Raw genomic sequence first — 21,709 nt, 5'->3', positions numbered from 1 at the left:
CCCATTGGGCTGCCTTACAAATACAGGCAAGTAAGAAAAACCTACGCTATTAAAACCTGCATTGCTGCTTGATATTAAGGATGTTTTTAATGTGGGCATTTCCAGCAGCTCAGCATAGAGCGAGAGGCCATAACTCAGTATTAGACCCCTCATACTTTACAGGCACAAGGTGTCAACTTCCATTCTCTGGCATCTCAGTTTTAAAGGGTCTTGCTTGGGTAGACTTGGCAGGCGTAGCCAATGTTGTGCCTTCAAGATGTTATTGAACTACGACTCCTATCATCCCTAGCCAGCATGCTCAATCTTCAAGGATGATGGGAGTTGTAGTCTCACAACATCTGGAAAGTACTACGAAGGGTTACACTTGAATCAGTGCACCCGTGTCTCTCTTTCGTTGCAGAAAATGTTTTCCAACCCTTCTTGCTTCTTGGCATAAGAACCTCTTCTTCTTCTACTACTACTACTACTACTACTATACCACCCTTCATCTGTAGATCTTGGGGCGATTCACATCATAAAAATACAAGATAAAAACACAAAATACATAATAAGAACAAGAATAAGAACAAAACAGGGGACACGGGTGGCACTGTGGGTTAAACCACAGAGCCTAGGTAAAGGTAAAGGTAAAGGTACCCCTGCCCATACGGGCCAGTCTTGACAGACTCTGGGGTTGTGCGCCCATCTCACTTAAGAGGCCAGGGGCCAGCGCTGTCCGGAGACACTTCCGGGTCACGTGGCCAGCGTGACATCGCTGCTCTGGCGAGCTAGAGCCGCACACGGAAACGCCGTTTACCTTCCCGCTGGTAAGCGGTCCCTATTTATCTACTTGCACCCGGAGGTGCTTTCGAACTGCTAGGTTGGCAGGCGCTGGGACCGAGCAGCGGGAGCGCACAGGACTTGCCTATCAGAAGGTCAGCGGTTTGAATCCCTGCAATGGGGTGAGCTCCCGTTGCTCGGTCCCTGCTCCTGCCAACCTAGCAATTCAAAAGCACGTCAAAGTGCAAATAGATAAATAGGTACCGCTCTGGCGGGAAGGTAAATGGCGTTTCTGTGCGCTGCTCTGGTTCGCCAGAAGTGGCTTAGTCCTGCTGGCCACATGACCCGGAAGCTGTACGCTGGCTCCCTCAGCCAATAAAGCGAGATGAGCGCCACAACCCCAGAGTCGGTCACGACTGGACCTAATGGTCAAGGGTCCCTTTACCTTTACAAGAACAAAACAAACCAATAGCCCCCTCCCCCACTAGGTAGTTTAATATACGTGTCTCTGTGTGTGCTGGTTTTTGTTAATTTGGTTAAATAATAAAATGGATAATTCCCTGGATGCCTAGATCTAGGTTTGAAATAGCCATGGGTGTTGCTCTAAGTTGATTCATTTTTCTACTTAGGGACTGATATGTAGTTATAGTTCACATTTATTGCTGCCCCCTCCAAAGCCCCAAGAGCAAAAGGAAAGGAAAAAAAAACCAACCTGATTGGCCTGTTCCCTTTTTGCATGTTACTGTGTTCATGGTGCAAACAAAGCTCTGGAGTGGAGTTGGGTGGGGAAATGGACTCCTGACCTAATTTAATGCAAACTGATCAGGTATTCAGAAAACGGAAGTCCCATATGTGGTTTAAGATGTGAGAGGTTTGGTTGGCGGGACTAACCAAAGTTAAAATTTAAAACTTTTTTTTTTTCCTTCCAAATCAGCATAAAGTAAGTTGAACAATTATAAATCCTTAGCAATCAAAGGAGAAAACGCACACTTACTGGAATAAAATTACGTACGATTGTTCTGTAGGGTTGTTTCATGTCTCGTTTGTTTATTTGTGAGATTTCTATCCTGCCTACATAAAAGGCAGGTTTGACAGATTAAAAAAACAAAAAACAGCCATCCTCATCAGTCCCCTTATCAAAGAATCTTTTCTTTTTGCTCTTATTTTTGCTCTACTGAGCTGTAATCGGTGCAGCAGACTTCAGAAGCCATCACCTTTCCCTGGGGAACCTGGGAACTGTAGTTCTGTGAGCATGGCTAAAGATCTTTTAAATAGATCTCAATGTCCTTGTTGTTGTTTAGTCATTTAGTCGTGTCCGACTCTTTGTGACCCCATGGACCAGAGCACGCCAGGCACTCCTGTCTTCCACTGCCTCCCGCAGCTTGGTCAAACTCATGCTGGTAGCTTCGAGAACACTGTCCACCCATCTCGTCCTCTGTCGTCCCCTTCTCCTTGTGCCCTCCATCTTTCCCAACATCAGGGTCTTTCCCAGGGAGTCTTCTCTTCTCATGAGGTGGCCAAAGTATTGGAGCCTCAGCTTCAGGATCTGTCCTTCCAGTGAGCACTCAGGGCTGATTTCCTTCAGAATGGAGAGGTTTGATCTTCTTGCAGTCCATGGGACTCTCTAGAGTCTCCTCCAGCACCATAATTCAAAAGCATCAACTCTTCGGCAATCAGCCTTCTTTATGGTCCAGCTCTCCTTACTAAACTACAATTCCCATGATTTTTCGGAGGAAGCCACAATTGTTAAACTGATACCAAACTGCCATCTTACATAGCTATACCCTGAGTAGCATAGTAGAAAAGATTGGGGGACGGGGGACGGGACACAACCATTTTCACTCAAAAAGGCTCTCTCAAAAGACCCAGAAGTACCTCTGAGTAGTATCTATAATCTGCAGATGCAGTTATACAGTTGGTAATTCAGATTGGCACTGATTTTACCATTTGGTTTGGTTGAAGTTGTCTTCGCACAGCTGGAGGAGAGTTGCCAGATTAATCCTCACTTAGAAAATTTTCCAAAGTAGGATGGCAACCCCTCCCCAGTTTTACAAGACGGAAACTTCTTTCGAAAAGGATCTCGCAACTAGCGATCCAAATTCAAATTTTGAACCCCTCGCCCTCTCTCTAATAAAACCTATTAGCTGATGAAAGAGATTTTATTCTTTTAGCCCGAGGCAATAGCGATAAGCATTTTATCAAATCTGGTACAAGCTGAGAAGTTTGCTCATTTGTGGTTGGGTTTCTAAAAATAGCCTTCTGAAATAATCAGGGAATTTAGTGTGCTAATGTATTAGACAGCTTGTCCAGTGCGAAATAGCTGGAATATAACTGGCAAATGCTACAAGATTTTTGGGTTTGGGTTTGGGTTTTTGTTTTATTTTGTTTTGGTGCAGAAGAGGAACCTGGAAATGATGTTTTTCTTCAGATGTTTACCAAGAAAACCCCCTTGTCAGCCCTTTGAGCAGGGCTCAGCAAACTTTTTCAGCAGGGGGCCAGTCCACTGTCCCTCAGACCTTGTGGGGGGCCAGACTTATTTTTGGGGGGAGTGGGAATGAACGAATTCCTATGCCCCACAAATAACCCAGAGGTGCATTTTAAATCAAAGGACACATTCTACTCATGTAAAAACACGCTGATTTCCGGACCGTCCGTGGGCCGGATTTAAAAGGCGACTGGGCCGGATCCGGCCCCTGGGCCTTAGTTTGCCTACCCATGCCTTTGAGGATGGCAACGGTCTGTTCCCTTCTCAGATGTCAAAAGAAAACCAGCATGTATTATGCCCTCATCTCTCCTACTACTTTTAACAAAGCTAGATTCAGTTTTGGTTTTTTAACCCCTAGGCTTGGGTATGTGTGTTGGCATGGTGAGTGCACTTAACTGCCATGTCTCAGAGGAATCTGGGCTGAATGCTCAAATCACTCATAGATCCAGGAACCAACAGGAAAGCCAAGAGCAGATTGAGGACTGAAATCCTAGGGTTGACAAACTATCCTTGAGTTATGCCATCTCAGTGGGCCGACTAATCTGCCTGTCAAATCCCCCACCCCCTTAGTATTTCTGCATCTTAAAAGCACCTGCTTCCTTCTCATACACAATTTCATTTTGGGGGCAGGGAGAAAGAAGCAAATTTTTTTTGTTTTGGCAAGGAAGTGTGGCTTTATTGCAAAATGAAGGGCAACCAGTTTTATAAAGAGTTTGACCCCTCTTGTGGTAGAAAACCGGGTGCTTTCATCCTTATCAATACTGGCACAGGTGTTATTGATAGGCAGCATTGTGTCGGAAACATTTGAGAAACCTTCCCTACTTTTGTAAGATGGATCACAAGTGGTGGTCCTAGGCAGTCTGTGGTGGTATTTCAGGTACATAAATACCCTCTCTAGCTGTTTCCTTTTTTGGCTGTTTTGCTGATGAATGCTGAATGCAATCTTCACGTTTTGCCAGGACGAGAGGGCAGGGTTCCAGGTGTGAGATGGTTGAAGGGAAGAAAAGCACTGATGAATAGAGCAAAGATCCTCACAGTGACTGAAAAATGATAGTCAGCTGTTCTTTGTGGTTCCAGCACAGTCCAGTAGGTGCGCTAGGTATTTTCCAACAACAAAGCACAAGCTGATTTCTTTTAGATGATATCATCAGTGCACACCCCTGTTCTTTCATATTGCTCCCTAAGTATGTATCTTTCATCCATGGAAATCATTACAGGCTGGTTTTGACTTGTGTCCTTTACTGAAGAACTATTCAAATACGATTCTTAAAGCAGCTACAGCCTATTTCTTTTTAGACACCAAGTGGGGTGAAGCAATTTTAATCATCCTCTTCTTTTCTGTTTTTCTTTTCGGTCATCGTTTTATTCTGTAAGTCTTTCTACTGTCCTGTCTATTGTAAAGGACTTGGATGCCCAGTATGGATTGCTCTCAAATAATGCAGTTTCCTTATCTCCAGAAATCAAAGCCTTGGGAACGACCAACTAAATAAGTGAAACTTGCTTAGAAGTTAAGAGCTATGACCAGTGTTGTACTCCTCCTTTTAATCCAGGAGGAAGAAGAAGAAATCTGCTTTCAGGAAGGGCTAGAAAATACACGAAACACAGTGAAGATATATTTTATTTGGAACGCTCCTCCTTGTTTGTGAGAGATGGCTGGTTCTTTTTGCGTACGTCTGGTGGGAGTAATTGTAGATTATTCTCCCCCCCCCCCCCAGGTGGCCATGCTCCAGAATGAAAGTTTGGAAAAGAACAAGAGTATACAAACTTTACACAATCAGATTTGTAGCTTTGAAATAGAAATTGAGAGACAGAAGGAAATGCTGCGGAGTAATGAGTCCAAAATACATCACTTACAGGTAAGTTATTGATTTCTTCCCGTGCTTGAGCAGAGCATGGTGAGCATTTTTCTCCTCTTTGCCTTCCTGTTTGCAGAGCAAAGTATGACAATTCAGGCTGTAGTCCTATATACACTTTCCTAGGAATAAAGTCCAGTCGAACACGTCTATTGCCATTTACTTTGCTGCTACGAAGGCTTATTGGGGTGGGTTGTACTAGCGTTCAATACAATCCATGCACGTTTATTGACTTTAAATGCTTGCATCGTAGCAGTTCCCGCATCCTCCTTCAGTAATAGCGAGTCTTCCTATATTCCCTCATCTGTTGTTTCCCTTGGAGGTTTCCTTTTAAATATTTTTTTTTAAAAAAAAAAAAAGATTTATTCTTTTCTCAAAGCGAGTGATAGACAGCCAAGCTGAGAAGCTGAAAGAACTGGACAAAGAGATCCGTCCCTTCCGACAGAACTGGGAGGAGGCAGACAGCATGAAGAGCAGCGTCGAGTCTCTCCAGAACAGAGTGACTGAGCTGGAAAGTGTCGATAAGAATGCCGGGCAAGGAAATAGGAATGCAGGTAAAAAATAATATAAAAAATAAATAAATCTGAGCACAAAGCCAGCAAGGAACTTGCCTGGCAGATCCTGTCAAAATAACTAATAAGGTGCATTCTGAAATGGAACTCCTGCTGGGGATGTTTCCCCTCTGAAGACAAGCAATAACTGCAAACCTTGTAGTTTCTTGAGAGCTGTCTGGTTAATAGCCATCTCAGAAGTTCATCCCCATTGTGTCTGTTCTACAGCAGCAATTGAGGACCTTAGCCTATGCGATTCCCTTGCCAAACCATGTGGCTGTCAGAGAAAACCAGGCTATGCACTTTGGTTGTGTGGCCCAACCCCTTAATAACGAACATTATGAGTCCTCTTTATACCTTGCCTTTGACACCTGAAATTTTGTGTTTCCAGGGCCCACCTTATTCCTGTGGTTGTTACCCGCTTTAACTCTCTTTAATCTTGAATTTTAAGTTGTTGCGACCTGCCGGTGAAGGGTGGGTGATAAATTTGATGGAAATAACAACTTTTGGATGCTCCTCATAACAGACATTAAAGGTAAAGGTAAAGGTACCCCTGCCCGTACGGGCCAGTCTTGACAGACTCTGGGGTTGTGCGCCCATCTCACTTAAGAGGCCAGGGGCCAGCGCTGTCCGGAGACATTTCCGGGTCACGTGGCCAGCGTGACATCGCTGCTCTGGCCAGAGCCAGAGCCAGAGCCGCACACGGAAACGCCGTTTACCTTCCCGCTGGTAAGCGGTCCCTATTTATCTACTTGCACCCGGAGGTGCTTTCGAACTGCTAGGTTGGCAGGCGCTGGGACCGAGCAGCGGGAGCGCACCCCGCCGCAGGGATTCGAACCGCCGACCTTTCGATCGGCAAGCCCTAGGCGCTGAGGCTTTAACCCACAGCGCCACCTGCGTCCCACAACAGACATTAGTACCTCCCAATCAAGTTGCTGGTATGCTTTTTCAGCCGCTGTGATGGAAAAAGCATAATCAGTATTCAAAAACATAATCGGTTTTCAAAAATGTCATCGTTCCCCCCCCCCAATCCTTTATAGTCTCCCCATTTATAATCTGTGGCCTCTTTTACTGTAGGGCTTACTGTCTTTTATGTGTAGTTCAGAGGGATGTTTTATTTGAGCATCACCATGATAAAATAAATGAGACCGTTGCCTTATTCTGTGAACAAAGTAATAAAAACTACAAACATGACGCAGGCCTTTCTTAGCGGCTTACCCGATACGGCTTGGTTCAAACGCGAATCAGCAAGGAAAAAAATAACTTTTATGAAGAATAAGCCATCTGTTAATGCACCTTGCTTGGACTGTTGTGTAAATATGCAGTCCATTCATTGCTGAACAGTAGTACAGTGGTGCCTCGCAAGACGAAATTAATCTGTTCTGTGAGGCTCTTCGTATAGCGGTTTTTTCGTCTTGCGAAGCAAGCCCATTGACAGCTTAGCGGATTAGTGCTATTAGCGGTTTAGCGGCTTTTAGCGGATCAGCTGATAAGCGGCTTAGGGCTTAGGAAAAGGGGGGGAGGGAAAAACCCCTGCAGGAACTCGCAAGACATTTTCGTATTGCGAAGCAAGCCCATAGGGAAATTCGTTTTGCGAAGCGCCTCCAAAATGGAAAACCCTTTCGTCTAGCGGGTTTTCCGTCTTGCGAGGCGTTCGTCTTGCGGGGCACCACTGTATATAGATCTATAACTCAGTGCTCAGGTTAGGGTGTTGTGCTTGATGCCGACCGGTGGAATTTCACCAGTGCACAGGGCACTTTCCCCCTTGCCACCTGAAGGGGGGGGGCACAATGGGGCACAGCCATTTAGACCTATGTTGCTAGAGACCATGAATTTTGAAAATTGATTTTGGAGTCCCATAGAGCAGGTCTCTTATTCAGTTGAGATCACAGAGAATATATACAGGCATTAAGCATATAACTTCTCCTCCTCTGAGCTGATTGCTAGAGTACCTCTGGTAAGCCTTTGAACCACAGCTGTTGTATGTTGCGAGCAAGGAAGTGCTTTTGTGCTCCTCGGCTGCTTGTGGGCTTCCCATGGGCATCTGGTTGGCCGCTGTCGGAGCAGAATGCTATGTAAGACTTCGGTCTGAACCAGCAAGCCCCTTTTTATGTTCTTACGTTGTTAAAATACCAACAAGTCTCCTAACTGTCTACCAGCTCCACCTGGTACGCAGGCTAAGACCCTACCTGCACTCAGACTGTCTCGCCAGAGTGCTACATGCTCTGGTTATCTCTCGCTTGGACTACTGCAATGCGCTCTACATGGGGCTACCTTTGAAGGTGACTCGGAAACTGCAATTAATCCAGAATGCGGCAGCTAGACTGGTGATTGGGAGTCGCCGCCGGGACCACATAACACCGGTCCTGAGAGATCTGCATTGGCTCCCAGTACGTTTCCAAGCACAATTCAAAGTGTTGGTGCTGACCTTTAAAGCCCTAAAAGGGCTTGGTCCAGTATACCTGAAGGAGCATCTCCACCCCCATCGTTTAGCCTGGACACTGAGATCCAGCGCCGAGGGCCTTCTGACGGTTCCTTCGTTGCGAGAAGTGAGGTTACAGGGAACCAGACAGAGGGCCTTCTCGGTAGTGGCGCCCACCCTGTGGAACGCCCTCCCACCAGATGTGAAGGAAATAAGCAGCTATCCTATCTTTAAAAGACATCTGAAGGCAGCCCTGTTTAGGGAAGTTTTTAATATTTAATGCTGTGTTGTTTTTAACACTTGACTAGGACCCAGAGTGGCTGGGGAAACTCAGCCAGATGGGCGGGGTATAAATAATAAATTATTATATTATTATTAACAAATACTAGTAGTGGCAAGTGGGGTGGGATGTTGCTTACCTGGCTTCCTAATGCCCAGGTCACTGCTAGTAACCAAGATGGGCAAGGCAGTGGAGAGGTAGAGGCAGGTGCAGCAGGGAAGGGGATCAGCTGTTCCTGCTGCTGTGTCCACACTTTGCTGACCTCTCTGCTGCCTCGCCCCTCCTTCCTTGGTTCCCAGCAGCCACCACTGGGTTGGGAAGCCAGGTAAGACATCCCACCACACCCAGTTCTGCCTGCTGTGGATGCTACTGTGCACCTTTCTTTAACGGTTAGTCAAAATTGCAAGGTTTTTCTTCCTTTTTTGCAACCTTCACAGAGCAAAATGTCACAGTGAAAGCGCTGTGGACTAAGCATTACCGTATTTTTCGCACCATAGGACGCACTTTCCCCCTCCTAAATAGCAAGGGAAAATGTGTGTGCATCCTATGGAGCGAATGCAGGGGGGAGGCAGGCGGGAAAAGCCCCCAAGAGCCGCACACAAGCTTCGTGCGCTCTTGCGGGCTTTTCCCCAGGAGGGAGAAGGGACTGACTGGCCGCATCAGTCCCTTCTCCCTCCTCGGGGAAAAGCCCCCAAGAGCGGCGCCCCCTTTAAAGGCTGCGCGGCTCCTGCGGGCTCCCAGAAAAGCCAGGAGAAGCCGCGCAGCCCCTTTAAAGAGCGTGCGGCTTCTGCGGGAGGTGGGGGAAGCTGCAGCAGATTCCCTCCTCCCGGGCTCCCTTTGAAGCGGCAATGTGGGAGGGGAGCAGCTTACACTCGTGTAAGCAGCTCCTCTCCCACTTTCCTGCTTCAAAGCAACTACGGAGGAGGGAAGGAAGGGGACCATGGATCCTCCACTGCTGACAGCTGCAGCGGATTCCCTCCTCCGTGATTGCTTTGAAGCAGGAAAGTGGGAGGGGAGCAGCTTACACTTGTAAGCTTACACTTGTGTAAGCAGCCTCTCTCCTACTTTCCTGCTTCAAAGCAATCGCGGAGGAGGGAAGGAAAGGGACCATGGATCCTCCACTGCTTGCGGCTGCAGCAGATTCCCTCCTCCTGGGCTCCCTTTGAAGCAGCAAAGTGGGAGGGTAGCAGCTTACACTTGTGTAAGCAGCTCCTCTCCCACTTTCCTGCTTCAAAGTGGAGGGAATCCACTGCAGTTGCGAGCAGAGGATCCATGGCTCCGCTTCCTTCCCTCGAAGCAGGGTGCGGGGGTGCAGGGGGGAAAGACGGCAGGAAATAGATGCCGGGCAGGAAGACACAACCACACTTTGACCACTGAAAGTCCACCCCAGCCTCCCCAGATTTCCACTGAGACGGCCAGGCTAATCTCGATGGCCATAAGTCTGGCTCAGCATTATTAACTGGACTTAGATAAGCCATGGTTCCCCTTCCTACCCTCCTCTGAGGCTCGATTTAAAGCAGCAAAGCGGACAGGAGCCACCCGCTTTGCTGTTTTAAATAGTTTAGTGCAACATTTTATTCAGAATATTTTTTTCCGTATTTTCCTCCTCTGAAAACTAGGTGCGCCCTATGGTCAGGTGCGCCCTATGGAGCGAAAAATACGGTAATTAGAAACTGGCAGTGAGGTGTGCCTTGTCTTAAGGCTGTGTTTTGGGTCATGTTGTCAAAGTATTGCTTTCTTTCCTTGCATTTTTGTTGCTGATAACATTTCATATTGAGCTCTTTACATCTTTTTTGCACTTGGAATACATCTGTCTGCACGAGCAGTAAAATACACACACACACAGACACACACACACACACACACACACACACACAGAGTGGTACCTCGGGTTAAGTATTTAATTCGTTCCAGAGGTCTGTTCTTAACCTGAAACTGTTCTTAACCTGAAGCACCACTTTAGCTAATGGGGCCTCCTGCTGCCGCCGTGATGCCAAAGCACGATTTCTGTTCTCATCTTGAAGCAAAGTTCTTAACCTGAAGCACTATTTCTGGGTTAGCGGAGTCTGTAACCTGAAGCATATGTAACCTGAAGCGTATGTAACCTGAGGTGCCACTGTATATAGAGGCTAACTGCTGAGATCCATCGTATTACATTGTTCACGTTGTGTTTTCAGGTCCCAAGAAAAAAGAAGCCCAGTACCGTTTTTAAAAACTGACCTGAAAACCCCCCAAATAAATGTTTTTCTTTGATAATGCTTGGGTTTCCTCTCTTTTCCTTCCAGGTCTGCTAGAATCACAATTATCTAGGCATGATCAGATGCTGAGCGTCCACGACATCCGATTGGCTGATATGGATCTCCGCTTTCAAGTTTTGGAAACAGCCAGCTACAATGGCATATTGATCTGGAAAATCCGAGATTATAAACGTCGGAAGCAAGAAGCGGTGATGGGGAAGACGTTGTCCTTATACAGTCAACCTTTTTATACGGGGTACTTCGGCTATAAGATGTGTGCCAGAGTTTATCTCAACGGAGATGGCATGGGGAAAGGGACGCACTTGTCCTTGTTCTTTGTCATCATGCGGGGAGAATACGACGCGTTGCTTCCGTGGCCCTTCAAGCAAAAAGTTACCCTTATGTTGATGGATCAAGGACCTTCCAGGCGCCATTTAGGGGATGCTTTCAAACCAGACCCCAACAGCAGTAGTTTCAAGAAGCCCACCGGAGAAATGAATATTGCTTCTGGCTGCCCAGTCTTCGTTGCACAGACTGTTCTAGAAAACGGAACATATATTAAAGATGATACTATTTTTATTAAAGTCATAGTGGATACATCGGACCTACCAGACCCCTGACGTATAGCAGAGAGGCAGATTCAACAGAAGACAACTCCATTTGGGGCTCTTTTTTATATCTACCTGTCTTCAATAAGAGGTCCCTAAAGCTCAGAGGGGACAACCTTGTGTTATCAGAAGGAAGCGTTTGGAGGCATAAATTTGCATAGGGGTCCAATGGCAAACGTAGCAACCCATTAAGAAGTCATACCATGGTATATTTTCTAATTAAAAATAATAGGAACACTTCGAGTTCTGACAAGTCACTTAATCCTCACGAGGACAAACGATTACAGTCAGAAAACCTTTTCATAATTTATTGGTAATCTCTAATCGGTTGGAAGGGGCGGGGGGGGGAGACAAAATATCCTGTGCTGGAAAAGACATGAAACTTTTATTCCTTTTTAACTAGAAAACAAAAGTAAAAGTTCACATGTGGGTTAGCTAGAAACTGTCAGCATGTTAAGTTAAAAAAGAAGAAGAAGAAATTATGAAGTAACATTGCAGTTAAAAGATATTATTACTTTGAAAATCGATAAGTGCAATCCTGTCTGAAATACAGTATATTGTTTATTTTTAAGGCCTCTCCTGGTCTCTGTTTTAAAATAATTACTTTGCCAGAAGACCTCGACAGAATGTCCAGATCTTCTCGAAAGTGTCTAAATCAGAGTCATATTTTTGTTTAGAGTTCTATTAATTGCTACAGAAAAAAAAGCATTTTATTTTAAAACTGTTGATAGACTGATATTTCTTGGAAGAAAAAAAAAAGATCAAATGCAGGTTATCACTTGTGATATGAAAAGAAACTATTCAACTACAGCTGTTATTTCTCTTTAGAAATGTAAACCTAACAATATATGTCGTAGTTAATGACACTATTTCAAAATTAAGAAAAAATAATCACTCATGGATGCTGTGCATCATTATCAGATTTATAATTTTCACCCTAAAATAGGGCATTTGTTGAACTTTGGAGTTCTAAACGGAATCCTGTATGTTTTTAAAGTTCTGCCTCATGCGCTCAGACCAAGCTCTATAAAAATATATCTATATATCTATATATAATCTATTTTTTTGCTAAAGCATAAATGTGCAACATATTTTTGGTGTTTGAGAAGGGGGCATAGTGCTGAGTAATACCTATATAGGAAACCTGCTAATTGATCCTCTGCTTGGGAATTAACCACATCTTGCAGAGGACAATCCGTTAGGAGAAAGCAGTGTCTTAAATGGAGAAATGGTGGCTTGCATGCAATTCATGTGCCTTAGCTGTAACGTGCTGCTTTATAGCTCATAGCTTTGTATTCAGATTTTAAGTTCAGATTCCTGAAATGGTCATTTTTTTAACTGGACTTTAGGCATAATGTGCTGACTGGTCTGTAAAAACCCACGCCAATATTTTTCGCAAGATACGGAAACAGAAGCCCAACAGCTGCGCTTCTGACTTAACCCGATATTCCATCCATTCAGTGTTGTGGAATACTACTTCTTCAGGTGCTATATATATATATATTTGGTGCACGGTGCTCCTATGGAGCCAGGACTTCTGACAGCGCCCCTGTTTCCAAGGAGAGCGGCTGTTCAATGATGCCATGCTCCTAGGTAGCAGAGCTAACATCATTTCAAACTGGCTCAGTTTCAGAATTTGCAAGGGGATGTATTCAGGGGGGGTTGGTTTTCTGGCGGGTGCGACATGCATCCCTGCAGGGAAAACCCACAGGACCCTGCTATTATAAACAACTACCTGAGCCTTTACTAGGAAGCATCTTTCCCAGCCTTCGAATCATGCTGATTGCAACCCACAGAACTTACCGACTTCTGTTTTTAATAGTCCCTTGTGCGACTAGTAAGTCTAATGGCATAGCTTGACCTATACTACACCAACCATGTGGGTGCTGCTTTTTAATTGCATGGGTGGCTGTGTAACACTTAAGAGTGCTCCCCCTGGACAGAGCTGACGTGCACGCGGGCAGAGGGATCGTGGCCCCCGTTTTCCTAACCAGTCAATTGTTGTACCCACTCAACCTTTCCGCTTCGGTCGGGTGTTATAGCCAGAGTTCCATGTCTAGGGCTCAGTTGAAACCTCACGTCATTGTAGTTAAGTTCCTTGCTCTTGTCTTTTATGGCTGTGCCTTTTCACTCAGTGCCTGCCAAAGGCTTTCCCCCCCTTTTTGTTCTGTTGACAAATATATACGTACCGTGCATGCCGAGTGATCCTCGTGGGGTTATTTTATTTTTATTTTTTCCCAGGCGCCTGCTTAAATACTGCCTGCTGCCTGGCAGCCAAAGCATTCAGTAGCAACCTGTCTTCCTCTTCTTGCCTTCCATGGTTCAAAGTACTGTATTTTTCTCTTATGGTACTAACTTGGCTGTGTCCGCTGGTGCAAGCTGCCGCGAGAAAGGCAAGCGTTAAAATCCTAGCTCTGACACGAAAGGAAGACTTCTCCTGCCGAAGAGACAACCTGGCGCAGTTTTACGCAGGCCGGTGTAAACCCATAACCTTCTGCTTTAGAGGAAAGTGTTAAGTTGGCTTGTGGTACTCTTTTAATAGTCATGAATGTAGGCAGCTGAGCTTTTGTATATGCATTACAGAATTTTACTGAAAACAGGATTCCCTAGTGGAAATGTCCAAAGGGCTCACCCTCCTCATTGCTCTTACGTCATGGGCATTTTACGAGCGCGGTCTTCTACGAACAGTTTATGTCCTGTTTGAATATGATACTGCTAGAGGACAATCCAGACCCCATGCAGTGCAGAATTCCTTTCAAAACATCTCTTTATTTTTGAAACCCTAGAAAATGTGAATGGAGTAGAAGTCAGTGCAGTCCCTCTTTTTTTCCCTGAGTCCACAGAAGCCTAATTTTCAGCTTGTAAACTCAAATCAACTCTCTGACGTGCTTACAGTTCTATGTTTTCGCTTTATGGGGTTCAAATTAAGTCAACAGCTTCCCGAAGCTTAAATCTCATTGGGCCGTATCCTGATTGGGACCTCGGCATTTAAATGTTACTACATTTAAAGACGGCTGAACATCAGAGTAAATACAGCACCAGCCGTGACACTGCTTGCTATAATTATTTCCCCTCCACCGTGACGTGGATTTTTTAATTTCTTTCTGCCATCCTCGTTATATCAAATGCTCCTCATATAACTCATAGTGCAGATTCTCTCCATTGTTAAAAAGCAATCCCTCCCGCAACCCTGTAGGAAAAAAGGTAGCTTGGACTACCAAAAGGGTTGGGTGGGATTTTGACCTTCAAACATGGTGCTGTTTACAACAGACATGACTCTTGGGACTCCCTTTTCCACATCACAACTTTGTCACTCACTTCAAGCATCTTAGCAAAATCATGTTCAGCTCAGGATACTGGTCACTAATCTTAGGTGAAGTATGCAGTCTGCTATGTTGTAAATAGGTTATATATCACAGTACAGTGGTACCTTGGTTTACGAACTTAATCCGTTCCGGGAATCCCTTCTTAAACCAAAGCCTTCTTAAACCAAGGAGTGCTTTCCCATAGCAGCGGGTGACTCAATTTACAAATGGAACACACTCAACAGAACGCGGAACACATGTGGTGTAGTGGTTAAGAGCGGTAGATTCGTAATCTGGGGAACCGGGTTCGCTTCTCCGCTCCTCCACATGCAGCTGCTGGGTGACCTTGAAGTCTCTCAGCCTCACTCACCTCACAGAGTGTTTGTTGTGGGGGAGGAAGGGAAAGGGGAATGTTAGCCGCTTTGAGACTCCTTTGGGTAGTGATAAATCGGGATATCAAATACAAACTCTTCTTCTGCTTCCTAGGCAAAGTTCACAAACCAAAACACCTACTTCTGGGTTTGCAGCGTTCTTAATCCAAGTTGTTCATAAACTAAGCTGTTCTTAAACCCAAGGTACCACTGTACTCGATATTTAATAAAGATGTAAGCCCAAGTACTTGCTGGCTCATAGAATATACCTTGATTGGCTCACTTTTTCTGATGAACAACTACAGTAAATTTGGCTGGCCTGCCACACAGGACAATTGTTTGGGGAGGAAGCAGTTTCCTGAAATTAAGATAACCTTACTCTCTGAAGATGCAGCCTTCAAATAAGATTAGGGTTTGCACTATTGGTTAATGTCTTTCTTTTTCCTTTCTTTAATTTTTTTTTAACTTTCCTCAAGTTTTCAGAATTATTTTACTTACATTTGTAGCCTATCTCAAATGCTCAGGTAGGTTTAAAAAAAGTGTCATAAAAAAACAAGTTAAATAAAAGCAATATAGCAAGCAATTACCCCACTCTGATTGCCAAAACCAGCCCCAGTTTAAAGGTCTTAAAATGTCTCGAAAAGATGCTCAAATGTCAGGATCCTACAGTTTCGTGAGGGAGCACAACCCAAAATCACACTTCTCCCTTCATGGCCTTGTAGGGCCAATTTGGTGATGTATAGATCATTCATTAGTTGATTAGTGTCACCCTTCTGCACTCCTGTGATAACCCCACAGTTGCACTGATGTTGCATAACTAGCTTTTTGTGTTGCAACACGAGGGTATATAGAACTCAATGTTGAAAGTACAGTTCTGGCCACTGACTGCTTAAGAAAGCACAGTCCCATTGCTGCTGTTCTTTATCTCCCCATTCTATGTTTCAAAGCAGCTTTTGTTTCCTACCTTCTACAAAGCACTTTAGACTGCCACATCAAACAATTTTTGCACCACATGCGTCCGCCCTGTTTTCTTCTTTTTTAAGTCTCAGATCCAAACAGGAATAAACTGTTCCGGTGCCTGAAGATCAACGTGTGATCTTCCTGCATGACTGTATTTGCATTGCTTCTCTGTTGATTTCGTTTCAGCTGCTGTCTACGACACAATTATTGAGTAAGATGCGAGCGGCTAAAATGCAGCATTGACTTTCAGCCTTGTACTGTAACTTTCATTGTTCTTGAGAAGAATGTAGAATAGGAAGAAAAGAAGTGGAGATATGGCTCTACAAGCGATGGAATGTAATAGATCTCTTAAAACTTTAAAAGTGTGGTGCACTCTCAGTTCCTTTATAAAAGCTGCGTTTCCTTACGCCTTGGGAGAAGGGAAACTCAAAGATGTGGAATGTTTATGTTTTGCTATACTAATCTTTGTCAAAATTCAAATAGAGATTTGGTATAATGATTGGGATTGTATTGCTCAAAGTACAGTAGTACCTCTGGTTGCAAACGCGACCCGTTCTGGAGGCCCGTTCGCAACATGAAAAGAGCGCAGAATCGCAGCAGCGCGTCTGCGCACGCGCAGGTTGCGATTCGGCGCTTCTGCGCATGTGCGTGACGTCATGTTGCACTTCTGCGCATGCGCGAGCGGCAAAACCCGGAAGTAACCCTTTCCGGTACTTCCGGGTCACCATGGGACGTACCCTGAAAGGACGTAACCTGAAGCAAACGTAACATGAGGTATGACTGTACTACCAATTTCTCCTGCTTATAAAACTTTGAGTGGGCTTTTTCTCTCTCTAAAACCTCACCTGTTTATATCTTCTTTTTCATTGTGCTGAACAGGCATTTCACTGACAAACCAGCCTCTTTAGAAATACTGATTGGTGCATGCAAAGGCTGGCATAGAGCAGTCACTACAGGAGATGTTTTCTGCACCTCGATGACACAAGTTCCAATCTCCTGTAGTCTTGATGCCTTCATTTATGCAAACTATGCAAATGTATAAAGAGGTGGGCAGGTTTTAAGAAGAAAAACAACAACAACAACAACTTGGTATTTTTTTTCCAGGTCTGGACCTAAAGGCATGTAGCACATGCCGGAATTCTTCTAAGCACATACTCCCAATAGCTGCTCCCAACTGTTCTCTAAAGTCCCTTAATAGGGAGAGAAGCAATAGCTGGGAGGTAGAGCACATGTTTGACATGCAAAAGGTCCTGGATAAAATCCCTGGCATCTCCACCTCAAAGGACCAGGTATCTGATGATTTCAAAGGCCTCTCCTGGAGACCCAGGGGGGCTCATGCAAATCACAATAGCCAGGTGGACAGAAACAAAATAGTCTGACCTGGTCATAAAGAAGTTCCTTCCTTTTGTCCCTTGTACACAAAAAAAGGGGGTGATAGGGAGAATTAGCTCCTGTGCACAGCCAGGGTGTCCTCTTGAAATGTTTTTGTGCCAAATCCAAGAAGAGTTTTAAAACCAGTTCCCACTGGGGGTGGGGGAACTGTGGTTCTGTGAAATAAGCCCACGAAAGAAACCTTAAAATTGGTGCCGCACAAACCCTAATATAATAGATCATAGCCTTGGTTTGCTACAAATCATGTGTTCTGTTTGGGTTTTTTCCAAGGCAAAAGACAGAAGCTTTAATCTCACAGAAATTTGTCCTTTTCTAGTAGCTCAATTACCTTCCACCTCCTCCCTTTGCTGCGAATGTGAGGGGCTCATGGATGTAAGTAATAGTTTTGGGCAACGAAAGCCCAGAACATAAAAGATCAGCTTTGGCTGATGTGAAGTAGCAGCCTGCTTGCTTCTTGGAAACATCCATATCTGAGAGCCTCTGGAGGGGCCATAGGGTCAAGCTAGAAACTGACCATAGAACTCAGCAGACCGAAATGGAATATGGGGAGAGGAGGGACAAAACAATAAGTAAATTGGCAGTGTGAGAATGTCTACCAGCTTCCACAGTTAACTGTTTAGTACTCTTCACTGTTATAAATCTAAAAACAATTACAAGCCAATGAACCTGGGATTTCAAGTCTGTTTAAAATAACAGCTCTTGGTGCTTGGTGCATGTTTCATCTGTGCACTGCTTTACAAAATGTCAGTCAAGCCTCAAAAAATGAATAAACATAGAATTGCTTATCTATGTAGAAATTGAATGTTGCACAGAGGAAAAGCTGGTGTTGGTGCTATATGGTAAACACCGGCTCTTACTTCCTTGTGCCGCTTTCAGGCCACTGAAACATCCTTTTTGATCTCTAACCCATAAAGAATGGGTATTTGGGGGGGGGGATGGGGGACAAGGAACCTGTTTTACGGATTGCAAAGTCTATAACTGACATATCGGCTGTCATGCTTTGGGAATGTATTTGTGATGTGCTGACTCAGCTGTCCATGTTCCAGTGTCCCTTTTTACTCTTCAGAGCTCATGAGATTAACGAGAAGCTTAGCATAACATATTCCCACTTGTGCCCAATAATAAACGATAACCTGTGTCTTGGTTTTATAAAAAATAAATAAATCTTCTGATACAGCAATTTATGTTCTTTGTTTTAGAGGATTCAGTTTTTAAGGGCTTTATTGGACAAGGAAAACTAAAAATATTTTTAAGTGCATGACTTAATTCTGGTTCTGTCACCTTTTCCACTGTGAATACTTTAATTATGTACTTTAAACAAAAATAAAATACTGAGGGCTTTACTATTACTTCCTGCCTTTTAATCCAATGTAACATTCTTGCATCTGCAGCATGGCTACTGAAATGTATTCCCAAGGAATGTGTATACTCTATCCACACACTTACTGGTTATAGCCAATGAACTTGCTCATACCTTATATGTGTGTACTGAGGAGTTTGATGTTCCATTCTCCGCTTGTAGAATTACTGGCCCGTTCTGACAGTGTTTTCCAAGTATGCACCCATGAGAATGATTAATTCAGGAGCCATCCTTCAGATGCAAAATATTACGTTGGAACTGATCCCTAGACTTTATTGAGATCTGTGCCAGATGTAGGAATAAGTACATTAGTGGGTGCTGATGAGGGGGCATCCTTCATTGTTTCGAAGCAATGATACACCACAAAAGGGATATGTTTCATCCTAAATTACCTTCTGACATATTGGCAAGACTATGTAGCTTTTTTGTCTTCCACTTCACAGTTTTAAGCCCTGATCCTAAACATTTGTTTGCACTTCTGGCATTATGCTGAGCGTGACTTGCGGGACCAGCTATCAGGAGACCATATTCCAAGCGAGGATCGGCAAGGTTTATCGAAGCTTAGGATCAGGCAGTGAGAGTCAATATTCAATAATTTTCATTATTATTAATGGGGAATTCATGCTAACACTTTTAATATTTGTAAGCATGCAGCTTTGAACTGGAATCCCATAATGCTTTTGGAGTTAAGATTGGGATTCCCTTCCTAACTCTGCTGATTAGATTTCATCCATCCCACCCGCCATGTAAGGGACTCAAAAGTCGTCCTTAAGAACAAAACTATTAACTGCAGTGGCTAGTTCTGCAAGGACTTTAAACTTCTTATAAAAGGCAGTACTGCCTGCAGATTGCTTGGTAAACTGGTTTATATATAGAGAGAGAGATTAAACCATTTATTGGCATACTTTAAGGGATCTCGTTCCCTGCAGAGAGAATACTCTTAGAGCTATGAACTGGGCTGGCGCTTGCGAGCAAATCACTTCCCAGCCATTACTGCTTCTGCTCGCAGAGTTTTTGGTACTTGTAGAATTGGGGGTGGGGGTGGGAATAATGCTTTTGCTAGTGCTGAGGCACCAAATCATTCACCTAGTATTGTTTTCCATGTAGCTATCTAGGATATATATATCTTCTGCATTTTGTATGACTATAAGAAAATATATAATTTTCCCGCCCAGCTGTGATCCAAAAGCTCTCATGATTTAGGGATAAAAAGGGGGTGTTGGGAGACACCCCCGTGCTGAAGAGATGGGCAATGAATCCATTCTCCTTTAGGACAAGTAGGATAACCTTTTAACATCCATAAAATGCCATTTATTGAATGAGCTGGAAAAAATAATATGGGCATCCTTTTCCAAGAAGAAATATCTGTTGAAAACACACCAGTAATCATGAACTGTGTACAAAATCAGTCTGTATAAAACTTGTGTGACTTCTTTTTATTTCATATTTGGTAAAAAGGTACATTGGTTGTGTTCGGTTTTCTGATCCAGAAACAAAGACCAAAGAAGGCCAACCTCATTTGACTGTGTATATTCTGCCTGTCTTAATTATTGATAGCTATAAAGGATACAGTGCAAGTAAGTGAATCTGGTAATCAATGGTTTTTGTATGTTTATTTTTTAAAGGAAAAGAACTTTTAAAGTGTATAATTTATTGCTCAGCAATACCCAGGTTGTTAATAATGATTAGCAACAAGCCCCTGATTTCCCAATAGCATTATTATATGTTGTCCTTCGGTTTGTTGTATTGTTATTTGGTATTTATTTGTGTTTGAAGGTCTTGCTATGTCTTGTGTTTTGATGCTAATAAATGAGAACAGTGTGTAGAATGCAAAACTTTGAAATGCTGAACTGTATTAAAGGGGGGAGGGGCAATAAACCTAAATAGGAAGTGATATTTTTTAAATAAACAGAATTGTGTTTTTATTTTGTCGTATGGTGTTGAGCCATTTCCAGTTCACTTTCATGGCTCCTAGAAACATGTTCTCTCACAAATGGGGAATCTTCTTCTTCTTCTTCGAATTTATATACCACCCTATACCCAGAGGTCTCACTGCGGTTCACAGAACAAAATAAAAATACAAAATCACAAAATACATAATCAAAACAACAACAACCCAATAACCCCCCCCAAAAAAAATAATTCATCTGTGGTCCCTGAGATGTTCCTGGACTCCGAAATCCCATTATCTCTATAGCCGATGGTTAGGAATTACGAGAGTTGCAGTCCCCCAACATCTGGAGAACCACAACTTAACTCATGGTGTATAGATCAGTGTTTCCCAAACTTGGGGTCTCCAGCTGTTTTTAGACTACAACTCCCATCATTCCTAGCCAGCAGTACCAGTGGTCAGAGATGATGGGAATTGTAGTTCAAAAACAGCTGGAGATCTGATTTTGGGAAACACTGGGATAAATACAATCCTGTGTAGATTTGTTTCCACAAAGGATTTGAATTTTCTTTCACTGAGATACGTGTTGGATCAATTTTTGCATGCAGGCTATCTCTTGGCTTAACATAGACATGCTTTTAATAACTTGAAGGAAGTATCAAGGTCTGACAAATGGTGGATTTCAACATTTCATTTATAGTGCAATCTTATGCATGCCTATTCAAAAGTAAGCGCATTGAGTTCAGCATTGTTTACTCCCAGGAAAGTGGGCATACAATTTCAGTCTTGGTATATTATTGAGTGGAGAGTGACAGTAAACAAGAACTATTAAGTTTGGCTTCTCAATCAATTCCTATCAGGTATAGTTCACTACATTAGTTTAATACCTTGGACAAAGAAATGGATAACATCTTATTTAATTGGCAGCAATACAGTAGTGGGAAGATTTCAATATTTTGTAGAGCTGGTCTTACAACAATATGAAATTCAATCCAATCAGTTTTCACAGCTTTTTCATATACTCAGCAACAAAACAAGCAAAGCATGAAAATCTGAAAAGGATGAAATAAAACAATGAAAGTTGTGATATACTAAGAGCTGGGACTTTCTTATGTGGAGCAGCAAAGAAGTATTAGAAAAACCAAAATATTTAACACATTTTAAACCAGATTCTTTTACATAGTGAAACTCTTCATTGGCTAGGTTAAAACAAAGTGCAGGAGTTCAGTTGGATG

The 21,709-nt window shown here is 43.5% G+C and overlaps 1 protein-coding gene across 2 annotated transcripts in view; it reads left to right on the top strand.

Annotated features, from left to right (window-relative positions):
• The window catches only part of TRAF3 (TNF receptor associated factor 3), a 100,459-nt gene extending 79,962 nt beyond the window's left edge, over positions 1 to 20,497 (top strand). For both annotated transcript variants that reach the window (XM_079947300.1, XM_079947299.1), the window contains exons 11-13: positions 4,960 to 5,100; positions 5,477 to 5,651; positions 10,636 to 20,497. In XM_079947300.1, the coding sequence (XP_079803426.1) occupies positions 4,960 to 5,100; positions 5,477 to 5,651; positions 10,636 to 11,207 (888 nt within the window). In that variant the 3' untranslated portion in view covers positions 11,208 to 20,497. The remainder of the gene's footprint in view (positions 1 to 4,959; positions 5,101 to 5,476; positions 5,652 to 10,635) is intronic.
• The last annotated feature ends 1,212 nt before the right edge of the window (positions 20,498 to 21,709 follow it).

This window comes from Podarcis cretensis (genome assembly GCF_951804945.1).
Source record: "Podarcis cretensis genome assembly, chromosome: 1".
Taxonomy (NCBI): Eukaryota; Metazoa; Chordata; class Lepidosauria; order Squamata; family Lacertidae; genus Podarcis; species Podarcis cretensis.
This window is presented reverse-complemented; position numbering and strand designations above follow the sequence as displayed.